This window comes from Scaptodrosophila lebanonensis, unplaced genomic scaffold, assembly GCF_003285725.1.
Source record: "Scaptodrosophila lebanonensis strain 11010-0011.00,11010-0021.00 unplaced genomic scaffold, SlebRS2 tig00000053-arrow-pilon, whole genome shotgun sequence".
In the NCBI taxonomy this organism is placed as follows: Eukaryota; Metazoa; Arthropoda; class Insecta; order Diptera; family Drosophilidae; genus Scaptodrosophila; species Scaptodrosophila lebanonensis.
In genome coordinates, this window is record NW_022060548.1 from 2,585,108 (window position 1) to 2,611,672 (window position 26,565).

At 36.3% G+C, this 26,565-nt stretch overlaps 1 protein-coding gene across 1 annotated transcript in view; it reads right to left on the minus strand.

Annotated features, from left to right (window-relative positions):
• The window catches only part of LOC115623785 (neuroligin 4-like), a 48,798-nt gene that overhangs the window by 19,503 nt on the left and 2,730 nt on the right, over positions 1-26,565 (minus strand). Inside the window, exons 3-9 of the mRNA XM_030518326.1 lie at positions 26,070-26,219; positions 25,580-26,013; positions 23,672-24,034; positions 19,649-20,094; positions 18,239-18,357; positions 13,087-13,389; positions 675-1,865 (exon numbers count right to left, since the gene is read on the minus strand). Coding sequence (XP_030374186.1) covers positions 675-1,865; positions 13,087-13,389; positions 18,239-18,357; positions 19,649-20,094; positions 23,672-24,034; positions 25,580-26,013; positions 26,070-26,219 — 3,006 coding nt within the window. The remainder of the gene's footprint in view (positions 1-674; positions 1,866-13,086; positions 13,390-18,238; positions 18,358-19,648; positions 20,095-23,671; positions 24,035-25,579; positions 26,014-26,069; positions 26,220-26,565) is intronic.

Below are 26,565 nucleotides of genomic sequence, written 5' to 3' on the forward strand. Positions count from 1 at the left end.
ATACTTTATCACAAAACCAAACTTATCCCAAAACCAAACTTTGCTTAAGGTAAGAGGTCGTCTTTTTGGCCCAGGCAAAAACATTTCGACTGGTGTCACCAAATCCAATTGCGAGAAATCATGTAAAGGAACTGCGGCTATAGAGTCTACTATTATCCTGTTCAATTGTTAAGAAACCAACAAGTATCCCAGTATTTAATGAAGGAATTAAGTCGTTTTTTGTGCTAACCAACCAAGTAAAAAAGTATAAATAAATAATAACAACTTGTATGATTCATTTGACAATTATAATATATGTAGAAGTTATCTTTCAAAATATTTACTTCAGTTAACTCAGGTATTGATAGTTGGCGAGCCTCTTCAAATATTTTGAAAATCTCACAAAATTGCACTGAAATGAAGAATTTGGTTCCTAGATTGCCTGAAACTTGAACTGTAAAGCCTTTCATTACTCATTACGCCGAATTTCGATATAATCGTACATACATACTAAGAATATATGTATAGTGCATATGTAGAAAGTATGCATTTAAGCTGAGAGAGCAGTTCTTGATTTCCTATTTAGGCAACACGCTATTTTCGCAGCCCGGCTTTTTCCACTTAAGACGTGCTAGCAAGTGGTATGTTTTTGATGTGAATAAAAGAAATGTGGGTAGTAGAGGAGGCTCACTCACCTGCTGTTGGATTGTGCCGTGACGCTGCCGCTGCCAGATTGCGCGGCAAAGTCATGCAATCTCCGCCACCACCGCCACCGCCACCCCCACCGATGCCAGCGCTGCCAGTGAGAAGGACATTGCCGCGACTATCGACGAGTGCGGTGCCGCCGCCTGCCAAATTTAGGGCGGCCGTATTGCGCGCATAATTCAGTGTAGCTGCATGATGCAATGTGCCAGCTTTCGGTAGAGTCATCATGCCGGGGTTATAGCTAACAGTGCTGCCTGATACAATAACCGAGGCGTTGCCTGAACCTCCACCACCTCCACCACCTCCACCACCAGCACCACCCATTCCTGTATTGTTGTTGTTGCGACCAAAGGTTTGCGTGCCGCTCATGCCTTTGATTTGCATATGTTCGCGCTGTTGCTGCTGTTGTTGTTGTTGTTGCTGCTGCTGCTGCTGCTGTTGTTGCTTGCTTGTAGTGCTGTAGGTGACATTGCCCAACATAGCATCGTGTGCGGCTGTCGTTGCTATTTGTTTCGTGCCCGAACACAATCCCATGGCATTTCCCCCATCCATGGCTGCATTATTAACCAAACTTCCACTTCCGCCTTGTTGCTGTTGCTGCTGCTGCTGCTGTTGTTGTTGTTGCTGTTGCTGCTGCTGCAATTGCATGCCCGTGTTGGCGCATATATGCGGTGGCGGCGGCTTCACATCATTGTTGGATGAGGCAGCTACCGCTGCCGCCTGCAGCAACATGGCCGCCTGCCCCGCTGCCGCCGCCGCCGCAGCCGTCTGGTCGCCATGATTCTCGACATCGACAATAACATTTGCGCTCTGCGAGTGGCCCATGTGATAGTGTGCATGTTTTATGGGCTCCGGTGGATACGGCACTTGCTGGTGCAAGCTACGCTGCTGATACTGCTTCTGCAGCGTCTTCACCTCGAGTCGCGTCTTGTCCCGCTGATAATAGACGCCGGCAAATATCAGGACATTCAATATGAGCAAGCTGCAGCCGATGGCGATTGTGACGCTCAGTGCGGTCGAGTAGGCCGCATACCCGGCTGCCTCGAATCCGGATGCCAGCGTATCTGTGGACGCATTGGCCAGCGTTGTGGGCGCAAAAACGCCACCGGTTGCGCCCGTGTAGTTGCCGCCGCCAATGGGTATACAGGTCGTATACATGTTGTTCGGCTCCACGGTAGTCACTGCAGGCCACAATGCAAAGGCAGACCGAGATAGAAAGAGAAAAAGACAGAGCGAGAAAGAGAGATGTTCATTTATTATGCTTTCTGTTGCATGCATTTGTAGGCATATGTGGGTGTGAAGCTGCAAAGAATTCTCAGTTCTGGGCTTTGCATTCTCAAATTAAAACAATTCAATTGAGAGTTTTATCTTTAAGCTAACAATCGGTTGGCATTTAAGCATTAACTGTGATATTTTAAATGTACTTGGAAAATAAAAGTTTTGTTTAAAAATAATTGGTTTATAAAACTATGGGGTTTTGTTTGAACCATTTAATTATTAATTAAACATTGTCATTTTCTTTATATACATATTTGATAATATTAATAAAAAAGTTATTTAAGAGGGATTGGTCTGGCATCTATGCACAGTCCGCCACAGCCAAAGGGAGAAGGGGAAGTGAGCTGACGATAGGAGTCGAAAAGAAGAGCTAAGAACGAAAAAACGTGACTAATCGGATCAAGACGATTTCAAAGTTTCATTTAAAATCATTATTATAAATAAAACCCACAAGTCTATTTCTCTAAACTAGTTAAATAGACCCAATCCCACATTTATAAGTCCTGTTTTGTCCAGCCAACTATAAGTTATTTAAGTTTTATAGCTTAGTTGTTTATTTATATTTGAGAGTTAATGTGTTTGTTTTCATTGTTCATTAACTTTGTCCATTTAACTGATCTGATTTACTTTGTTTTCGTGAATAAATATTTGATATACCTTAATTTCACTCCGGTAGATTGCCAATATTATTTTTAATATTTTATCTGCAGTCATTATTATTATTCATAACTAAACCAACAAGTTGTCTCACTGAAATTGTTATATCACAACCAAAAAACTTTGCGAATTACATATCGCAGCTCTCACACCAAATTAGTGTTAGTAATTTGTTGTTAGCCGTGTGTTTGCTTTGATGTTGCGCTTGACGATTTGTTGTCAGATATTGCAGCTCTCACACAAACCGACTCTTAACTTTTGTATTTAAATATCTTTACCGTACATCGGCTTCTTTGACATGAATGTGTATATACATATGTAGTATGTAGTATGTATTTGCTTGTGTGTGTGTATGGATTCAGGTAAATAAGAATGAAATGTCTGCAAAACAAATGTGCTTCAGTGCTTTTGAAGTTTCCTACGTTTAAATTGTATTTGTCATTGTGCTCGAGTGTTGTTCTTATGCATTGTTGCTGTTGTAGTTGTTTTTGCTTTGTCTCTTTGTGCTGTCTGCGCCTCGAGTGCTTCCTACGCTGTATTGTTTTATGCCAAGTGTTTACACACACACACTTATACTATATACATATACTACACACACTGTATGTGTGTGTGCGTTTGTATTTGTCTGTAAAGTTTTGCTTTTCAATTTTCTGCATATCAAACAATTTATAAAAGTTATGCTTGAAGATTAAAGACTTGTACGTATTTTGCATAAATATAACGAATATACGCCCTAATCAGCATGACTGAATTACATTGGCAATATTTTTGTGATATATGATCTACAAGTATATACATGTAGAACCGTGAGAATATTGTCAGCTTGAATTGGCTGTGCAATTGGTATTCAAATGTGCCATTTTATTTCTGAAGCTCTTTATGCAAAATTTATGAAAATTTCTTTAATATGCGAGGTTGGTTTTGAGAAACAGAATATTAAAAATATTTTAACATAATTTGATTTAATCTTGATAATGCAATTTTGCATATGTGCTTTGATCTTCAAATGCTGTTAAGACTTTCAAGAAAGAAATCAAATCAAATTTCAGGCTAGGAATAAGACCCTTGGTTTCATAAAATAGCCCTGGCACATACAAGTATATGAATAAAAAAGGTATTATTATTTTTATCGTAAAACGAACTATCTGGATTCTAATATCAAATATATCAAAATTGGACAGTTGCACATCCCTAAGCAGTTGGTAAAATTCTGTTAGACATAAAATATAAAAAATTCTCATCAACGTTTCTAAAATCAACATTTATTCATCATTCCTTCTATGTTCCATAACTCCTTATTACTGCTTACTTTTTATGAATCGATAAAGAAAGCTCCATATATGAATAATGTAACGTATTGTTGAAATAAAACCATTTCATAATTGATCAATATAAATTGCTAATTATATTAAATTATTGGAAATATTTCAAAAATACATTCTTGCTTGCCAGCTTTGTTTGACTTCAATCAAAATTTGACTGCCCTGTTACCAAATGTTTTTGGACAGCCCTCGTGTGCACGCTAGACTAAAGCATGAAGAGCCAATTGCTGTTGGTCACAGTTCTAAGCCCCTGCCCCATTCATATGCCAATTCTAAAGCGCTCAAGCTGTCACTTAGGCTGCTCAAGTAGCAAACACTTAAAACGTAGCCCCTTGGGAGGGGCTGCCATTGCAGAGACCCCTTGCAAAATTGCTTAACCAGTTAAATGTTAGCCCCTGCATAGAAAGCTTAGACATCAGGGATGGCCTTGTACATACACACACACACACACATACATACATACAATTGTCCATTTCAAAATGCCCCCAACTAAGCTTTTTATCATTACGCTTCATTTTGCATTTATTTCCAAGTTGAAATACGTTCTACATTTTGGTTTATACTTGTATATACATAAAATATATATATGTGTATATGTGTTTTTCTTTTCTGGCCTGCCAGTTTGTCTCTCTTTTAATTCCCTTTTATTTTAATTTCGTTCTGTCGGCGACCGAGTAAAATGCTTGAGTTACATTTTCTGCCCAACCACCCGCATGCGTTCAAGGACCCTAGATAATTATGTGTACGAGGACACATGGCCTGAAAAACTTGAGTCAGATAACCAAAGCCAGGAGACTTGCGCATTGGTCGGCCATTTTGTCAGTGAGTCAGTCAGTTGGTCCGTTTGTCCCTCCGTCCGTCAACCTAATGCAAAATGTGCCTTTAATTAGTGGAATGACAAAAAAGCCAGCTATAAAATCAAGTTAAGTTGCGAATGCAAAACTGAACACAAGAGGGTGCAGTTGACTAGCAAGCTGGAAATTAGAGATGTGCATGAGTGGAAAGATTCAAGACTACTTCAACAATTGATTGCTTATATTGGCGTGGAAATTAAATCAAAGCAGACTTTAGTCTAAAAAGTTGTAAAAATAATAAGCCAGCAAATGAAAGCTTATCAGCTTCCGAAAAATCTTTTGTGTAGTGAGGAAATTTAGACAAGGAGAATAATAATAGATGGATCTGTTCTTATTTTACGCTTCCTGTAACGCTGTAACAATGAAGATTATTTATGACTTATGTTTCGTAAGGCAAATATTGTCTACAGGAAAAGTTGAAGACTTCAGCAGTATACAAAGGTAGTTTGGAATACAGTTTTAATAAATCATTGGTTTTTAAAAAAAATCCTATTTTGGTTAAAGAGAAATTTTCTAGATATATCTTAGTCTACAGGGATTTATCGAATTATCCAGTAATTTAATATTCTGTGCTCTTGTTGAATCAGTAGGATAATTCTGATAGCCTTAATCTCCTAATTGTATATCAGGTCTCGTGACAACCTTTCTAAAAATTCTGAAGAGTGGAAGAAAGTCATGATTTTGACACGCACATCTCTAGTTAAAATCAAACTGGGGGAATGAGTAAGTAAACGACCTTGCATAAATTAGACATTAGCAGCAGCTGATGCCCAAGGTTTGGGGCCAACCAAAAATGGAAGGTATTTAATAAGAGATTATGTATTAAGTGAAACGGGACTCAGCACATTTCTAAAGTATTTCAATTTGCTTGAACTTCTTGCGGTTGATAGTTTCTTCCATATTCTCTGCTTTACTTAAACTATCATTTGATTTAGTTATCATCAGTTGTATTCAAAAAGTAGACAGAGTTGTAGTTGAACAGCAGCAACAATATTTTACTCTTGGCGTGTTTAATCTACAGTAAATCCCAAAGCTGTCTGTCTCTATGCTTTGTTTTAGATTCTCATTTTCACCGGAATTTAGGTCAGGTTAAGCAGCCCACAATATGACGTACTATATACCTAGTTTGTGGAGAGACAGGCAGCTGTTTGTGCCATGCCTTGAGGTTGTGGCTCATATTTTTCGGCATTCATATGTATAAAGGAAGCTTAAACAATGCCTATCGCGCATATTAAAGCATTTGCCGTTGAGAGCAAAAGCGTATTGATAATGCATTTAGCATATGGCTTATTTTATTTTTGGCCAAATAAATATCATTATGGATGACAGCGAAATGTACGATTTTATAATTCCTTTAATGTTATGTAACAGTTTATTAAAATGGGGAATAGAAAATATATATAACACTAATATTAATAGGATAACTTTTTTTTTTGATACTTGTACAATAAGCAGTTAGCAAGTAAAAAGAAACAATGGGAGTGGGAATGTAAAGCTTCACATTCTGGTATGAAATTCACAATATAAGGGTTATGGATTCACATTAGGTCTCACTGATAAGAAATTCAACCAAATTTTTTTGTAGTATAATTAAGATTAATAATGAAATTAATAGTTAAAGAATTTTTTGTTGAATCAAAATTGATATCAACTTAATTTTTCAGTGGTGTTATCTTTCCTTTCGCTTTTTTTTTTGCTTTATATGATTATAAATAAAAAAAAGATTCGGAACCTTTTCACGTACTCAATTGTTCAAGTTGAAATGAAAATATAAAAGAACGAATAGTTGTCGGTAATATAAAAACTGAAGCACTTTAACACTTTTCTGTGTTTTCATGACCGACTTAAACTTCCGCTTAGGGTTTTTTTCTGCATTTTCTTTTTGGCGCTGCACGTCTGCACGCTTTTCGTTTCGATTTGTGTGGTCGCTTTGTTTACTGAGACTTTGCCCGGATTTTTTGGCTTTTAGTTGAATATTTTTGTGTGTTCCAGTTTTTGCTTTATACCTCAACGATACGTGAGTGTGCAAGTGTATGGTTATTTTTTTTTTTGTCTTATTCTCCTCTCGGCCAAAGTCACGAGTCGCATTGTATATAACCTCAGGCGTCGTCGAGGTGAAGACAACGTTGGCGCAGTTGGCGAAGTCAACGCAAATGAAAAGCATATCAAAGTATGTCGAGTCCATATGACACTGTGCCTGCCTCAGTGTCCTTATGTGCGCGTGTGTGTGTGTGAGTGTGGGTGTGTCTCTGTCTGTGTATGTGAGTATAAGTTTGTGGTCTTGTTGCCGCTGCCTACATCGTCGACTGTCAAGTTGACAGCTGTTTGTCGCATTTCAGCTATTTTATCATCTTCCAACTGCTGCGTTTTTCAATGGTTTTTTTTCTGCTTGTGCTCTCTTCTTTGCTTGCTGCGAGTTTGTTTTGATGGCCGGATTTAGTTTTGTAGCATTTCATGCTCCTGCACTAATTGAAATGAACATTTGTGTTTTGTGGCATTGGTGGCTGCTGTGGTTCAACCAACACCAGTGCCATTAGCATCCACATCCCCACCAACCTCGCCACAAGTCACTTGAGTGTCGCTCATTGCTTTCCGACTGTTTGCTTCTCTGCTTGTGTACAGGCTTAGATTTAGTTGCTCTAAGTGCAGAGGGTGGTTTGAGGCAGATTCTTGTTTTCTTCCTTTCATATTCTTAGTGTTTGTTGGTTTTGGTGATTAGTTGCAGTGCTACAGAGACTAGCAGCTGAATCTTGATTTTGCGCAAAGCGTGGCATAAAAATAACTTGAAAGCGGGCGAACACGAATAGAGTAAAGAATGAAACGCAGTTGATTTTAAAGCCATTAAAGGAAGGACAACCATATAGCTGAAAAGCAACTACATCTATCTTTAGATTTTAAGCCCAAGCTTAGATCAAATATTTTATATAATTCAAAAGAAATGTACAAGCAAAAAAAGGTTATTCTTAAATGTTATATTTGTATTCATCTGAAGATCATATAAAGCAGTTTATATAGCAGTTCGGTAAATAACAGCATCAAAAAATAGAATAATAAAAATCATATTTATAAAGCAATATGGCTAGATAATCTATTTATTCTCTTTAAGCACATATGTCGAATATTGGATATCTATACAACTTATTAAAGCATTTCAGGACTGAGTATCTTTGTCGATTTCATCACCAGAAGAACAATAAATAAAATAACAAATCACTCTTTCCAGCTATGATGGCATAATTGATTACTGTTGCGGCGCCACACGTCGTATGAGTAATTCAAGCTTATGCAATTACATATTGTGGTTTTTCACATTTAAGGCACCAATACAATATATTAATAATGCACGAGTGGATAAGAATATCAAATAGTTGAACTTTCTTGTTGATTAGCTTGCGAAATACCTATGACGTATACGCACTGTTGCATGCACAAACAGCCACACACGCATAATAAAATGCTGTAACGTTTAACTCTGTTGGAAATTATGAGCACAGTTTTTGCAGACGCATGTGCAAATTTAATAACTTGTAAACGCAACAAATCAAATATTACGCATACGCCATGTGATGCTAGAACATTCACACATACCCACAGCAAGGGTTATGGCCCGAAAAATCAAAGCGAAACATACCGAAATCGAATGAAAACAAATTCTAAAGAAATTTGTTACCAACATTTTGGCACAAGTATTTGCCAAAAACTTGAGACGAAACCCAGCAAGTGGAACCAGGACCCATGACCATGTCCAGACTCTTCACGTCAAATCAACACTTGAGCATTAACGACGGGTCTTGTTTGCCTATCAAGAAACAGAATTTGGCGGAGATATTGGGCCTAGGCAGTGGGGTACTTTTGTCACACTGTGTTTGCTTCACTTTGTGGTCGTCGGTTGAAGTTAAATTGCAAATTGCAAACTTGGCATTTTGTGCTCTCAAACACAAGCCATGATGTTTCCATTTGGCCTCCAGCTGTGTATCTTCATGTGTGTGTGTACGAGTAGGAGAACGAGTATGTGTGTGTTTGGGAGTGAAAATGACCATGTGCCTTAATTTTGCCGTCCTTAAGCTTTGCTTATTGAAATTGTGGCCCTTTTTTTGTGCACTATGGCTATTTGCTGGCTTGCTTTACTTACGGGCTGACCGGCTTGGCTTTTGAATTTATATTGTGCGGAGTGTGCTGACTTTTGAAAATGCACTCAACTGTAATCTATACGCACGCACACAAACATATATATTTATTATATAGATATGTACATATATATAGCATATTAAGTGTGTGCGGGCAGTGTAACCTTTTTCGTGCATTGTGCCTAAGTTCATGACATTTAAACAAATATGTGTATCTACTTCTGAGACAGGGCTGGAAACAAAACTGAATGGCCAACGCAACTCGCTCAAAAGGAAGGTACAAATTCCCTCCGTTAAAAATCATAGTACATTGTAGTGCAATGTTTACTAACGTTAAAGTAATCGGAATAAATTTATTGTAAAAGCTGAGTTGTTTTTGTGAATTACACAAACATTTTTATTTTAAATAATAATTAATGATGAACTATTTTAATTATTATTTTGAACTTATGAGCAAATAAAATATTTATTTTAATAATTTTGGTTTATTATGTAATACGTTTTGCGAGACCTGCAGCTTTTTTATAACAAAGCCAAATCAACGTTTCTCTGTGAAGGTGTAACATATAGTATTTTAATATATATGGGAAGAGTGGAGCTAGAAAAAAAAATATTGTGACTCAATCATTTTATATTTTAGACCACATACATCCCTGGCATGTGTGGGTTCTGCAAAGGTTTGCATTATTTTTATGCCCATTGCATATGCAAACGGGTTTTTCTTAAGTCATGTTAATCCCAGACACACAAAAGCAAACAGTGCGTAGGATTTTATACACTCTGTCGCCAAGCTGAAAACTCATTAAACCAGTTTATATAAAACTCGTTTAAGCAGCGCAAATATAGAACTTTTTTAACACTTACCCTAAATTAACAGCAAACTTTGCCGAGTAGCAGCGCAACAGCAGTACTTTTTCTTTTGCTTTATATATATTTTTTTTTAATAAACTGTCCCCACAGCTGCTGCTAACTGGCAACAGCAGCGCCAAGTGCAACAACTCAAGCAGCTGCTTTGGCATTGGCGCTCGGCGACGGTAACAAGCGTAACTTGTGCGGCAAAGCTTAGAGACGACTGCCTCGGCAACTCAAACATCAAATACTTGTGGGCGTGGCTGCCTGAAGAAAGTTCTGAGGCAAGTAACATTGGTCGACAGGGGCAGCTGAGACCCGCCAGCTCTAGCGGACAGTGGAGTGAAATAATCGTGGGCAAAATAATTTTGACTTGAAAATCTTATTTCAGGTCTTATGAATTTTGTGTAAGCGCATTATGGTATTATGAAAAAAATAAATACGCGCGAGTTGAGTTGCATAGACATATGTTTAAATATAAGAGGTTATAGTGAAATGAGAGGAGGTTTCTTCTTCTGCCACGCAAAGAGCTTTATAAGGAATACTCTTCAGCAGACAACAAAGTTTTAGGTGTAGGCATTAATTATTGGAATTTGGGTGCTTAGCAAGTACTGTTTTATGTATGAATTGAATGAACATTAATAATAAAATTATTTGTTTAATAGGGTTTTAAAACCAAAACAAATAAGACTTTTACCCTTTTCCCCTAATAATTCTATCAAAGCTATTACCCTCATTTCCGTGCCAAGCTTGGTAGCTCGCCTAAGATTCAACAGTCTTCAATTTTTAGCTATGGGGATACATATCAGATCAAAGCTTTTTATTAATAACTTTCAACACATACTTATTTTAAAATATTACTTTCAATCGCTTTTCAATATTATGGAATAGTTTGAACTTGCATCTTACTATTTAGATAGAGCTCTCTTATTTACATAATTTTTACAATCAATTCTGAATATAAAGAATAAATCACATTTCCGACTACTTAATCTTCATTGAAAGTTTTAAAAAATTTTATTTTAGAAATAAAAAATATTTTTTTTTTAAGTTATGGTCAACTTTTGAGACTAGTTTTCTACAACCCACTGTGCAATTTCCTTTCTAGTTCCCACAGTCATTGCTTATCTCAAAGTCAAAACTAAGACAGTCAATTTAGACGGAAACTTTCTCCGCAGTTTTGGCTAAGAGTGTATGGTGTGCGTGTGTTGGCGAATGCAAAAAGCATTAGCTGATGGCGCAATAGCCGGGAGGGTTAGTTAAGTAACCACGTCATGTAAATTACTAAAAAATTATTGAAATGTTGTTTTAGTGCAGTTTTAGAGCTTGTTTGCTTTTGATGGTTACTTTAGGGCTTGGGTGTGTGTTAATGAAACCTCTTAGGAAGGAAGTATCATGTAGTTCAACTCAAAGTCTGTGTACCAGAGAGACATCTGCTTAATGCTATAGAGTGTAGAGCACATAGTACAAAGTGAGAAAAGTCCTTTTGTTTAAATGAAATTAACTTTCAGAACAAGCGCATAGTTACCATAGTTTGTGTTGCTTTACCATTTTCAACATTTTAAAACAGAATTTAAAAAGCACTTAAATTTCAATTTCATTCCACCACATTACATTAAATATAAATGTGAGTGAGCTTATTTTAATACCAAGTTAATTGGGCTTTTATTTGTATGTCAGCCTATGTAACGTAACTTGTATTATCCCACATTTTACAAATTTTTGTAATGATTTATTGCTGCAGTTTAATCGATTTATTTATGATAATGCTTAACTGGAATTTCTGAATTTACAATTCATGCAATCTGCAAACAAAAGCAATTACGCTGCCCCATCAAACCAAGTGATAAAATCTTCAATTTGCGCACCATTAAAAACAAAACAAAGCAACACAAACAATGGCTAAAGCTTATTGACCAGATGATGATCATAATGATTGTTGCAAATACATAGCAAACAGAGTTAAAAGTAAACCAAAAATCTCAATTAGTGCGCATTGGCGCTCAAATTCATTAGCATTTGTGATAAACTGATGCGCTAATATGCACAAATTAAAGTAATTTATTGTGCAAAAACTTTTTGGCAACCCTTTGTTAAATTTCATGGAAACTGTGTACAATCTGACATGGTCACATGATACGATATAAAAGGCAATCAAAACTGCTGAGGCAAGCAACTGTCAGACTGTATCTAACTGAAGGACTTGTTATTGTGGGTTATGGTGGGTTATGGTGATTCATTTCGACAAACGGGCAACGTCAGAGACCCAGACGGTATTGGCAAATAAATTTGAAGCTAAGATATTGCCTTTTGCCTTTGTCAAATGTATTAAATGACAAGTGCAGCGCATTTGGAAGAGCAAAAAATGAGACAAGCCCAACAAACATTTATATGTATAGTAGCAGGAGCATTAAAAGGGCAGACATTAAGGTAGCTTCATAGACAGACAGCAGTCAGCAACACAGAGAAAAAACATAAGGGTTTTCTATTTAATTTTGAAGTCCTAGTTCTTTAGTTAAAGTTTAAGCTAATAGTGCTCAGTATAAATATAATAAAAGTAATAAATAAATATAAATAAATAAAAAATATATATATATATATATTTAAAAAAATTGTTTTTGAAATATAAGTTCGTTATTTAACCTCTAACTTAATAATGAATTTTATAAAAATAGTAAATGCTTTATTATAAAATTATAAAATATTCGAACTTCTTAAAATCATGAAAAGTAATTTTAAAAACACGTTGGTCCTTACTAGTATAAAAATTCATTTTAAGGCCTATTTGGGATATTTTTTCACATTAATTTATAAAATTGTACAACAAAATTTCATTTAAACCCAAATTGCTAAGCATTATCTCAGTTTGTCTGTAGAGTTTGTTTTGGGGGTTTTTTTTTTTTTCTGAGTGCAAGCGCTGAGTAACTGAGTGCCTTTGGGGTTTGTCGTCGCGCACGCTCTCGTTTGTTGTTTTTAGCCAAAGGTATCTAACGGACTGACAAGCGCACGCCTTTTGACTGCCGTCGTCGGTCTGTTAGGAAAACCAAAACAGACAAAAACACACACACACACCCACACACAAAATATATTTGCCCAGAAGATAACCCCAAGCCAGAGTCACGGAGATGGTTGCCGTGCTTTCGGTAGCCTCTGACATTTGTGTGAACGACAAACGGCACCAAAGGGCAACGACAATAGCAACAACAACAGCAAGAACACTTTGGCAATGCTACCAATTACAAACAGTTGACGGCAACTTTGCTTTGGCTTATTTGTATTGCTTAGGTTAGGGTGTCACTGACGCCTCCTACTTACCACCCAATATGCCATTTAAATAGGCTGACGCATTCATGCCGCGTCCCTTCTTCATCATCAATTGCTCATCGATGAGGAGAAGACGCGATGAGGATGAAGACGATGACGATGACGTTGCTGTTGATATACCAAATGGATCCGGTTTAACAGGTCCCTCGTACAAGTCCATATCATCGTGATTGCGAAATAGATTATGCCTAGCTATCACATCCTCCATTCCGGCGCGATGTAGTTCGGGTATCAGACGCAGCCAAATCGACAGTTGATGGGCACGAAAGTGATTCTTAATGCGAGGCTTCATGCCTGTTCATTGTTGTTGTTGTACGTCATATGAAATGTAAAATAGAGAAATAAGAAGCGTAAGTGTAAAGTGTAAACATATTCATATGATGGCAGCCACGCATGCAAATTGCGCAGCTTGGTGTATTAGTATTAGTGTTGGTTTTGCTGTTGCTGCTTCGGGGCGTTTTTGCGCTTTCAACGTCTTTGCATGCCAAAAAGTTTGGCAGGTTGTGACGTGTTTTGGAGAAATGGGGACATTATTTATTTAATATTTGGTAATGGGGTACTAGATTTTGTCTTCTTGATCTTGTGGGAATCAAAAGTAAGCTTTTTAACTCACTTTTATTGCTAATAGTGTGAGATATAAAAAAGTGTTGCCTACTTTTTTGGGCTCCTTATTCTTGTACGCTGAACAACGTTTCGCACAAATTTGTTGTTTTCAAATTTTTTATTTCTAAATATGACAACCTTTTAGTAATACCTATACACAATAAAAAACATTTTTGCCTACATGATGGGTCTGTTTTTAAAAATATTAAATCTTCTTATAGTTTCTAACGATTATTATTATTTTCGAAAGTAAAAGTAGTTGGCGTAGTAAAATAGTTTGGCATATTCGCCGTCATTTGTTTTCAATTTTTGATCATTTGTTTTTGTATGTGTATATTAAATTTAATTTAAGCTTTCCACTGATTGAATTATTTTTTGCAAATACTCTGTTTCAAGAAAATAAATTAAATTTATATTTTTAATAAATAACAATTTAATAGAAAACACACAGATATACATATATTATAAAACAGCTAATTACATAAAAATGCTTTCAGCAAATACGGAATGAGATCAAATTTGAGTGCCTCTTTCTTATGGTCTACAAAATTGTGTACTTTTATGAGTGCTTCAATTTTTAATGCCAATAGAAAATATTTTAGACGACAGCCGAATTGGTCATCTGATTTCCATACAATTCTGCTTCAAAACCCAATTTCCTTAGCTGCAAAATTGACGAGCCCACCACTTATCGATTGGGCAAAAAATCCAGCAATTCATAAACTCTTGTACTGCGAACACGTTAAACAACTTGTTAATATGCAAGTGCTCAACAAAAAAATTCTTTTACAATATACATTCTCATACATATAGCTTGCAAAATTGTATACGGCCATTTGCCAAATGGTGGCATGGTGGCAGGAGAGCCGTAAAAGGAACTCACAAAATTGCCAAATAACAGCAACAAATTTTCAGTGCGCTGCTTTAAAGCCGCCAAAATGTGTAGAACGCTCAAAAAAAAGAAAAGAGAAATCAAATTTAATTTGAATTTTAAAGAAAGCAAAGCTGTAGCGCGTGCACATGCTTTGCATGTTGGAAGCGGGAGGGCAGTTCCTGCTGCTGGTGTGTCATGGTTGCAGAATGGGCTGAACACAAAAAACGAAAAAACGAGAAAAAAAATGGTTTCAAGCATCGCAGCCGAGTGGCAGTTGAAGGTTACATACAATATATACGCGGCTTATACGCACACACTCTCATTCATACATGCACATACAATGTATGTAAGTGGAAGAGGGAGTGGGAGTGTCAGCCATCAAATGACGATGACGACGGGCGCATAAAGCTTTATGTGCGCGTTAAAATGCCGACCCTGACGCTGGTGGTGCCTCATGTCAAATGTACGCAAATGTTATTAATTTCAAATTTTTCACACCTTTGTGCCTGAGCGACACCAACAACACAATAACAGCAGCAGCGGCAGCGGCAGCAGCAATAACAACAACAACAATTACAATCAGCTGCACATGCGTTGCTCTCGACAGATACACGCTTAACACCTACACAACTTTAAAAGCCACTCTTCTCCTTTTACATTCCCCTTTGCTGACTGCCAGGCTATTGTGTAGAAATTTTTTCAATTCCGACACAACAAAAGCATCGGAGGCATACACAGTCACAGTCAAACTCCTCGATATCCAACCCGTATATAAAATAAACTATTCAAAAGTGAAACTTCATAGCTTGAGCGTACATGTTCAAATCGAATATTGGGGGCGAAAGGCGGCTACGCAAAGCCATAAATTTGTTTATTATCAGTATCGATATGTACACAGAAATGTGCACGCATTAAGTTTTATACAATTTTTTTTTTTTACATAGGCACATCATACTACCAAGCCTGTTTATTACTTATCTTCTTTTTTTTTTATTTTATTATACATACTTATAAGTCAAGTTTTTATTTTAGTAGAAGACGAATAGAATAGTAATTGTATAAAAAATAAAATAAATAATAATAAAATTTGTAATAAAACTTTGCTTAATTCGTTCTATTCGTGATTTAAACACATCTTTATTTTGAGAAGATTTTATTTATAAGCAATACTATTGTTGTATAGCACAGATTAGATAAGACTTACAACTTGATAAATTATTATTTATAGACCAATATTGTTTAAAAACGCAAAATTTTAATCTTGTTAAAGGAACAGTAAAAATGGGTGTACCTTCGAAATATGTCCTGAATATTTTTTAAAATTTATTAGCTAATGCAATGAGTTCATAAGTAGGAACAATATTTTGTTTTAAATAGATTTTTAATATAGAAAAAACTATTAAATAAATGACAGACGTTCGCAGGGCTTGTGCTCCTTTTTGTATTACTATGAGGAATGCCTTTTAAATTCTTAAAAATTATTCAGCAGCTCTACAAATTAAATTTATATATAATTCTAATAATATTTCAGTTCTTAAGCATGGATTTTTTTCTAATAATGTGAAACTAAATTGTCTCAACTTACACTAAACGTTTTCCCTAAATTCATTAAATTAATAGGTTTTTGTAACTTTTGTATTTTCGCATATTAATATTGTCATTATTTTCGGATTTTCTAACTGAGAAGATTCACCGTAACACATTCAAATAGGCACAGAAAAGTGTTATCGAAAATAGGTATGTTTGCATAGTATGTTCATTCTGATTTCTGTTTGATTTTAATTGAAGCCAAGCAAAAAGATTGACTGACAGATAGACAGGCAGTGCGAATTGGTTGCCCCCATCCGTCTACGCACAGAGACTGAAAAGCGCGCCAACAGCATATTCATATTCACATAAGTGTGTTATATAATCAGGAGTTGTGCTGGGCGTCTGTCTCTGTCTGTGTGTGCAGCTGAGAGGCGTAGGCATTGAAATATTTTTGCACAAAAGGAACCGTGCCAAAGGCTTTCTACCATATAGCGCACGCATAACGTGTGAGTTCTGATTTGATTTGCTGCAAAGTTGAAATCGAGTAATACGCAACGAATTTATTGAGCACAAAGGATTTCTCCCTCACATATACGCGCATAATGCGTGCGTGCATGTAAATGTAAAAGCAGTTTTCAACTTTTGAACATGGAAAAGTTTGTTTTGTTGCGTGAATTATGCAGTGCCTAAGTGCTTGCAACATTTGCGTTTAGGCTCCGCCTTTGTTGCCACTTCAAAAACGCATTTGCGTGGATTTGTAAGTGTGTCAATGCCGATTCGCCTGCACACACAGATAAAGGCATTTCATATTCCATTTGATTATAATTGAGTTGAAAGCTACATGCAAGTATTGTTGTCTTTATGCGCATGTACGAGTACTTTCAAATCAATCCTATATTCGTTTGAGTTAATAATTAAATATCCTTTGTACTTACATACTATACGCTTTTTATATTGTTTTATATGACATCGTGGCATTTAAATATTGCATTTTATATTCGTATTTGGATACGAAAAAAGTACTGTGAATATGCTGGAAAAGGCGATTACAAATGAATAATTTATCTTCTGTGATGGAAATTATTAGCAACTTAAGCTTAGTAAAATAAATATCTACCATTTCGTCCGTCCTTTTTTAATTTGGGTAAAAATATATGTAGTTGCAAACACTGTTGTCTAATCATTTTCTTTCTTTACCATTTATTTTCTATCTATCTATAATTTTTTTAATACTTGAAATGGAATAATAAATGGCACTCGTAGTTTTTTAGAATTCAGAGATATTGAAAAAAATAATATAAAGTTTCTCAGAATAACTTACTTTTTATTCCCAATTGGGATTGTTTTTTTGAATAATTAAAATGGAATAATAAATGGACTCGAAGCTTTTTAGAATGCAGAAATATTGAAGATAAGGAATATACAGTTTCTAAGAATAAATTTAATCTTCATTCCCACTTGGGATTGTTTTTTTGAATAATTGAAATGGAATAATAAATAAATAACACACGTAGCTTTTTATAATGCAGAAATATTAAATTTTGCTTAAAATATTCAGAGCCTTTATATATTATAAGCTGTCTTAAGCTTTTTGAGCATTAATCCAAATGAGAATAGTGTAGGAAACGTTTACTGCTTAAAGGAGAGCTTTTAACTTTATTGTACACTTTATCCAATAAGATATGCAATAATGTCCCCACAGCCTTCAATTAATGCACAATATATTTATATATTTATCATAATTTTTCAGCTCGCTATTGTTCTGTTGCTGCCTATAATTAGCTTTTAACTTAAGCGAAATACCTGCATAGTTAAAGTTTGCTTTGGAATGTGATACTAAATGTTGAAGCCTTTAAAATGTGTTTTGTTTTGTTTTGTTTGGATGCCAGCACGTTCTATTTCACACCTAAAAGCCACATTCATTTTGCGCTGATTTTCCATTTTCCACATGACTGGCAAACAAACTCTGTTTTTTTGTGTGGTTTGTTTTTAAACTAAAGAAGCCTGTGCAGATTTCAATGCAGTTATAGTAAAAAACCTCAGCTGCGGTATTTCATAACGTGTTTTCTATATATAAGTGTAAGTACATGTATGTAACTGTGTGTATATGTGTGTAAAAAGTTTTGCTTGCCTCACCTATTTCCAAATACTTTTGATGCAATGGATCATAATTTTCCCAGGTGATGCTGCGAAAACGATTACGTTCCTTTGAAACTGGCAGCACGGAGTCCTGGCGGTGATGTTCGTTCGGATTGCTAAAAAGAAGAAGGAGGTTAAAATTGCGTTGAAAAGCGATTTCTATAGCGACTGTAAAGGCACGAGGAATAAGAATTTCTAAGTAGACGAGCTCAAAATGTGTTCCCTACGAGTATGTGTGTGTGTGTGTGTGTGTGTGTGTGTCTGTTAACTGTGTGTGTGCATGTGGGTGTTGGAGTGGCAAGTTTTAGTTTGCTTTATGGCAGACAGACACGGCACTGCATGGGCAAGCAGCCAGACAGAAATGGTGGACTGAGAGACAGCAGGTGTTGCAAGACCGTTGAAAGCGCGACGCTTTTCGACTGCAGTTCACAGAAAAAGTTTTCACTTTTGGATAAACAGCAAACAATCAGCGTTAAGTGTGTTGTACCAGTTGGTGTATACGTGTATATGTGTATGTATGTGTGTGAATCCGTGTGTGTGCAAAATAGCAGAAAAATGCCATTGCTAACAAATTAATGTGAGTGGCTCACAGGCAAAGGCATTTTGGTCATGCACAAGAACAATGCCACCTGCTGAGTGGCCGACAACAACAGTTGACGGCGGTGAATGAAACCGAAATCATAAATCATGGTGACCCCTTCACGAATTTTTCAAACAGGGCGTCGTTTTTCTGTGTTTGCGAAATGAATTCAATAAAACTGAACACTTTTCAGGCTTTAATGGCTTAGTAATTGGTTGAAGATTTGAAAAATTTGAGGAGTCCTTGATTATGTTAATCATTATTACAAGAACTGACATATCGAAAATGATTTCCACCTCCATTAGCAATAAATATCGATGATGTGCTAGAGTTGTTTGAAGATGGAAAATGATTTTTATTTGAAATTGCTGTGCATTAAGACATTTGCATATGCAAGCAGCTTGGAAAGGCAATTCCAGTTGATAAAAGAGTTGGATAAAAGACTTTTACCTTATAACGCGTTCTACAAATATGCTTTAAAAGTCAATAAACAACCGCAAAGCCATTTCTCTTGTAGGCAACAGGATCACCACAAATAAACAAAACAATATTTAGCACGAAAGCGGCTTAAATTTTGCTTTACATGTATGTCAAATCCAAATGGATATTAAGCAGCTTTTACATTTTGTACGTTTAGAAATATTTCCCCTTTTTAATAACCATAACTTGTGAATAATAAATACTGTTTGTTATTTTGTAAATTTTGAAACCTTAAGAGCAATAGAAATTTAAGCATAAAAGGGCTATGTGGGTTTTGTGAGGTGTATTTGGAGATGTGTTTTAAAGTTTTCTCATCTTAAAACCCACACTTAAATTGTTTCGCTTACCCAGTCCTTGCAAAGTTTGTCCAGAATATCATCACTGCTTCGGACAGGGCTGTCTCCGACTTGGTATAGTTCTGCGGAAAGTGGCTGAAGCCATCGACCAGTGGCGCACCGAATATATAGGGCAGATCTTCGCCATGCACAGTGCCCATGCGTTGTGGATAGTCGCCATCCTTGGTCTGATAGTCGAACACATAGAAATAGCAGCGACCCGATGGCTGTGTGGATGCTGAGGTAGAGGCCGAGGCCGAAGCTGTGCCGCCACCACCACCACTTGTCTGACCACCTTGCTGACTACTAATGGGGGGCGGGGAGAGGGCGGCCAGAATATCGCCAGTGCGTACAATGGGTGCCACAAATTGTGCATCGGAGAGTGCGGCAACGGCTGTGTCGCGCGTATTAATCGGATGCTGGGACGTGCGATCCCAGTCCGTGTATTCGTTGACAATCTGGAAATGCAATGGGAAATAATTATGCAAGTTATTAAAAAAGCACAATTATTATAAAACCAATATAGACTGGTATCTGAAATTTCAATAAAGTCAGAATACTCTTTATAAATTAATTTTCAGAGGAACGAACATGGCTTAGTCATCCACTGATAATTAATTTTTGTTTATAACGTTTGGTGTAACACATTTCAGGAATAATCCCTCAACAAATAAGTGCACCACAAAATGGTTTTATTTCGTTCAAATTGCATTTAGCTGTGCTTTCTGCACACTCATAAAATTCCTATGACACACTGCCCCCTTAAATTTGTTAGTCAATAAACAAAACCCTGGTTTGTGGTGTAGTCCGAGCCACAGTATCGTTAATGTATTTGCCACTGTTGACTCATAGAGAGCAGATATATGCTATATTCATATAGTACACACATATTCATGCATGCCAAATCCTGCCAGGATTACAAGAGGATTTTTATAGTTGTTGTTTTGTGCGAGATATTTTTTTGGTTCGTTATTTTTTTTTGCAAAATGCATCTGTAAAATCGATGTCATGCATAATTCAGAACCAAAAATATGCATGTCATGTACTATAACTTCGATGCAGGATTTGTCATACAGCGAGAAATACTAAGGTACGAGTACATGTAAATTTTAGTTTAGTCGATGCTGGGCTTTTACACACTGCCTTTTAAATGGACTTTAAGTGCTCGGTGATTGGCTTTAAAAATATTCAAGAAAAATGCTCAAACACAATTGAATTTTAAGAAAGCTCTTAAGCCACATTTCTTATTTTCTATTGGACATAATTTCTTTAAAATTCAAGTTTTAAAATTAAACGATTGCTGGTCAAATATTTTGACACATATTTTAATCAAGATTTTTTTGTTTTTTTTTGTTTTAATACTTTGCTTTCAGATTTAAATACAAATGTAAGCTAAAGAAATGACTACAATGAATAATAAAGCATAATATAATAAGTTTAAAACATGTTCATAAAAGTTTTTGTCAACTTTAAATTTAAATTATGGTTTATTATGTGATACTTACTTAAATCATTTGAACTACTATTTTAGTGTTCTTTCTGAAAAAAAAAGTATACAAAACACAATGTTAATCAAATAAAACAAACAATTAATATAAATAATCAAAAATTATCTTTAGTAATAAAAATCATGGTATTGAAAAAGGAGTTAAGTAAAAATGAAAAAGCTTAATTAAACAAATAATAAGGAAAGTAAATGTGACTAAACAGTATGTATGATTTTTTATAAATTCATTTATTGAACCATTTTCGTGATTTTATAATATATTTTGTATTTATCGATGCTAAACAACGGCACAAAAGTTTTCATTTTGCATAGGAATTACAAGTAGTATAATCATTTAGCATTAAAGAAAAATTTCATATTAGTTTCCGATTTTCTGCCTGAATTAAAGTGAATGGCAGCGGTTCCATTTTCTATTACAAGAAATTTGGTTGAAAATTCAAAATGTTTTTGAAGCTGATGATTGAAAGTGCGCCCCTAATTTAAAGTCTAAGAAATTTGTACTTTGTAAAGGTTATTTTACTGGTAATGGCCGTTATATCTATAAAACCCTATACATTTTCAAATTATATGACAGCGTTTAAGTAGCCGCTGTCTTTTTGAAGAGCAGATAATGAAGTAAAATAAATATAAGTGTGTGCGTTATAATCGTGATATATGTGTTGGCAATTTACTTGCTTCTTACTTTATGCGTGTGTGTCCATGCACTTAACACCCAGCAATCAACCAACCACCCACCCATTCACCCACTCACGCAGTTTCGATGTGGAAAATGGTGACAACGGTAGCCTCACTGCTAACTGCTGACTGCTGACTGGTGGTTGTTGACTGTTGCTGCTGCAGCTACCGCTACTGCTTTCTGCTTTCTGTTACTGTGATTTGGGTTAAGTGCTGCTTGTGCGTTTTTAAGTAGATGTGTGTGTGCATATATATGAATGTGGCCTTGCCACACAGGCAGACAGGCAGACAGATAGACAGAGAGACAGACAGAGGGACGCGCGCACATTTGCCAAATAAAGCGTGTTAATGTTTTGGCAGCAATGGCGTGTTAACTGCCTTCCATTTCGCTCGCTTGCGCATTAAAAATAAAAACAGCACATAAAATAAATACAAACATAAAATGTTGAAAAGTTGCAACACAAAAAAAAGACCGGGGTAAGCGAAACACGAAATGAAAATGCACGCAAATGTTACTCATACGCAGCGTGTAATTATAATACGCATACGCGGCGTACGCCAACATTTTAATTGACTTTTTCTTTTTTTGTTTTTGTACCATGTTGCTGCCTCTGCTGTTTTGTTTTTCCTTGTTCTTTTATTTTTTTTTTTTTTGTATTTTTCTCATCGTTGCTACGCTTCTTGAAGTGTTTGTTTGCAGTAATTTATGTACGCGTGCATGTTTTGCTTTTGTCCAAATTGTGCTTACAATTTGCTAAAGAACAACAATAGCAGAACGAGCACAACTGACAGCAAGGACAATAACAGTCGCATTTCAGTAGCACTGCAAAAACTATTTGCTATGAAGTGTCAGAAACGAAAATGTTAAATATGCCAAGAGCATTCACTATTCAGCTAATTTACTGAAATTTAAATGTTAGTTGTAGTTGCCATTGTTTAAATAAAACAGCATTCACAGACACTTTAAAGAGAGTTCCAACGTTCTGGCTGCTTGGTTTGAAACATCACAGACAGTTTGTTGTGAGTTTTCTTATGTTGAAATGTAGAAGAAAACTGTATCTACGAAATTTATTTAACAACCAACTTCTTGAAGTAATTTTGTAGTTTAACAAAAGTTTCAAATTCTTGTGTTGAATTTATAAATTTGTTGATTTATGAAGCTGTATGTTTTAATATTAACTTGCAAAAGCATTATTGGGGCCTTTTACTAAGAGGAATTGAAGATTAAATATTAATATAAGTTTTAAATTAATTGATAAATTATAAACAAAAAGAGCTACTTTCTTATGTTTCTTTCCATATTTACATATACTCGTATACCACATGTAGCCGACTATAATTATGAAACAAATGGGTTCGACTTTAGTAGGCAATCAGATATGATACCGACTACTATCTTGCCACAAACATTGCCTGCTTTTTAAAACGAACTTTAAGTTTCTATAGGTAAGTCGACTTGTCATTCAGTTTATTTATTAAAAGGTTAATAAATAATTGTAAATGCGGTTTTATAGATTTTTTTTTGTAAATTGAAGAATATGTTATTCTTTTTTCAGCTTAAGAAATGATTTGTATTACACTTTATTGCTACTGAGCATAAAAACGAAAATCTATCTAATTGCGTTTTAAGTGATAGTTAAATATATAACGTCAGTGCCATCGTTAAAAGCATTCAATACATTTAGCTGCCCCATCGCGGGATACGCCAATCTGATTAAAAGATTTATGCGCGTCTGCCAGACAACATTAAAAAAAGGTACAAAGATAGGGAGAACGTTGACCGCAAAGTGCAGTCTGAAATTCATTTACGAGTACGTCCACTGACATTTATTGTGAGGGTATATCTTACTTACCGTGTAGAAAATCTCATTGAGGTGGTAATTGTAAGCGTTGCGCACATAAGTACGTATAATTTTATCGCGACGCTCGCCCTCGAATCCATTCTGTATATCGTGGGCGCTGAAACGCCAAATCGATTCGCCAGTCACAACCCCAAAGAGTACATCGTAGTGTCCGCCAATGCCCGCTGCAGCGGCAGCGCCTCCAAAGTAGCCAGCATTGCTGCTAAAAGTTGAGCTGCCGGAGCCACCGCCACTGTTGCCATTGGAACCGCCCATGTTGCCACCGCCATCGGCTGATGAACGCTTCGAGTTGCGCGTCATTAAATCATCGATATCGAGATTGGAATGTCCGGGTCGTATGACAACGCCATCAACCTAAATTGAAAAGGCACCAAGAATGAAAATGAAAGAAAGTGAGTGAGTTGTGGGTGGTTCGTTGTGTATAAGAAAGTTGGTTAGTAGGTGGTACGAGGTGGTGGTTCAGAAGCATACTATGTACTGCAAATATTGTGCGACTGACACCGGCCACATTGAAGCACATAGTAGGTTGTACTTATATGTATGTAGTTGAAATAGTATACAAAGAGGCAACGAAAGTAAGTAATAAAGCCAGTTGAAGCGTAGAGCGCAACAAAATAACCCAAAGACATCGTGAGAGAATGCAAAAGGGAAAAGCGTAAGACATAAAATTGAAGAGGAACAACAGCAACGAAAACAAAACACAAACGCCACTGCAAACGAGCGAAAGACAACAGAAATTGTTGGAGGATTCGGGCAAAGAAATAATGAAAATTGGCAAAAATGAAATTCTACGATAAGCGCACATGAGTTTGAAGTCAATGCCTTTGTGAGTGGATCGCTTCTATTTTGGATTCGCTTTCTCATTTTTCTGTATATTTTTATCTCTCAATTGTTATGACTTGGCCCGTAGCAATATTTATAAGCTGCGAGGGTGGCTCAAGAAATTGGTGCGGTCTAACTTCAAAAGTGGTGATATGTGTAAATTTATGAAAGGTAAGTCTAAATCGAAACATTATTTATGTTTGCCATAAAAAAGTCAGAGCTGCATGGTTGAACATAGCTTTCATTTAACAAGAATCTTGACGTGTATTGAATTATATTTAGGGTGCTCCTAAAAATTCGCTAAGTCGCAATTTGTTCCCTAAATTGTTCCCTAATTTAAGCCTCTTAAATCTCTATTTTCTTATCGAACATTTTTAAGAATCGGATTTTGTATTATTCATAACATAATTAGGGAAGTTTATATGTTATAAAGATTACTAAGGTTGTTTAAAAATTTGAACTCGAATTGACAGGCAAGTCTCTATTAGCTTATCTGGAGCTACCATGGAAGGGTCGTAATTTAGGGGAGGATTTTTGAGCTTATCATAGAAATGGTATGTTAAGCGACACAAACTTGGTAGATATCCCTGCTCTACATTAAAGTAAGAATAAGCTCATATAGCCATTTAAAATTGTATATAAATACATCAATCCTTAGTTATAGACGCATGGACTTGGGGAGTATTAATACGGGAGAGCAAATATATTCACTGATTATATACATTAAGTTCAGAAGTAATAATAAAGCATTTTAAAATGTTTTGGAAATATTTCATTTAAGAAAAACCAACTTCACATTTGTAAATATTCGTAGAGGTCATTATAAAAATTTGACGCTTTTAACATCAATGCCATCCGAAATCTGGGCGTTTAGATGCTCGAACATATGGACAGCTAGATGGGAGTGCCTTATGGGGCTTGTCATATTATTAATGACCATCCACTTACTCAAAAGAGTATAAATTCAATATTTTGATAAATGTTGACAAGTAATATATTAATAAAAAAGCTGTGCAATTGCTGAGGAAAATTGAAAATCAAATGTGGAAAAGTGGAAAAAATAATAAGCCGCCATACCGATGGTCCAAAAGAGGTTAGGAAATTTGGCGCCTGTATATCCGCCCCATATAAATCCTCGAGCGGCACATCACGCAAACAGTCGACAATTTGTTCATGATGCTTATTCAAGTCCTCGGGTATCGTACAATTAACTTCCTTGGCCAGTTTGATGGCAAAGAGCACCGGATCCTCGACGAGTGCCCAAGAGGAGTACGCCGATCCAGACATGAGAATGGCACGATGGAACAGTCCCCGCACCATGGTGGGCGATGTCATCAGATAATTAATGCAGGCAGCGCCTGTTCCATGGCCGGCGAGTGTAACCGCATTTGGATCCCCACCAAACTTTTGTATATTCTGCTGTATCCAGTGTAGGGCAGCCATTTGATCCATTAGGGCATAATTGGCGACGCGTGCGTGCGCGTGCGGACTAGGATTGGCATTGAGGAAGCCTGTTGAGCGAAATGTTAAGCCCAATGAAGGCAAATTATACTGCACTTCTACTTACCAAGAATGCCGAGGCGGTAATTAAGCGTTACGACCACCACCTCGCCATAGCTGGCGAGCACGCTGCCATCGTAGGGATTACCGCTGCTCCACTCAAAGGACTCGCCGTGTATGAACACAATTACGGGCAGTTTCTTTTCATTGGCGCCGGCTAAGAGTCAAGAAAAAAAGAATATGAAGAGCATAAAAAATGAGAGGCGAATTCAAAATGAAATTCATGGTGTCGCCAAAGTCGGCCACCATTTCCCAACTTTTATTATTATTTTCTGTTGTTGTTGTCGTATTTTTTCAGTCCTTGACTCGAGTTGCTAAAATGCTTAAGCGCCATTAAATGTTTCCGTTCGCGTGCAAAGCGGATTTTGATTTGTGCAAACCCTCCTACCCCCCAATGGCCACACCCTCCTCTGGACTCCTGAACCCACACACACGCGACGTACGCCATGCAGCATAGAAATTGCTTTAGATTAGCATTGCGCAGATAGTGTAAATATATTGGT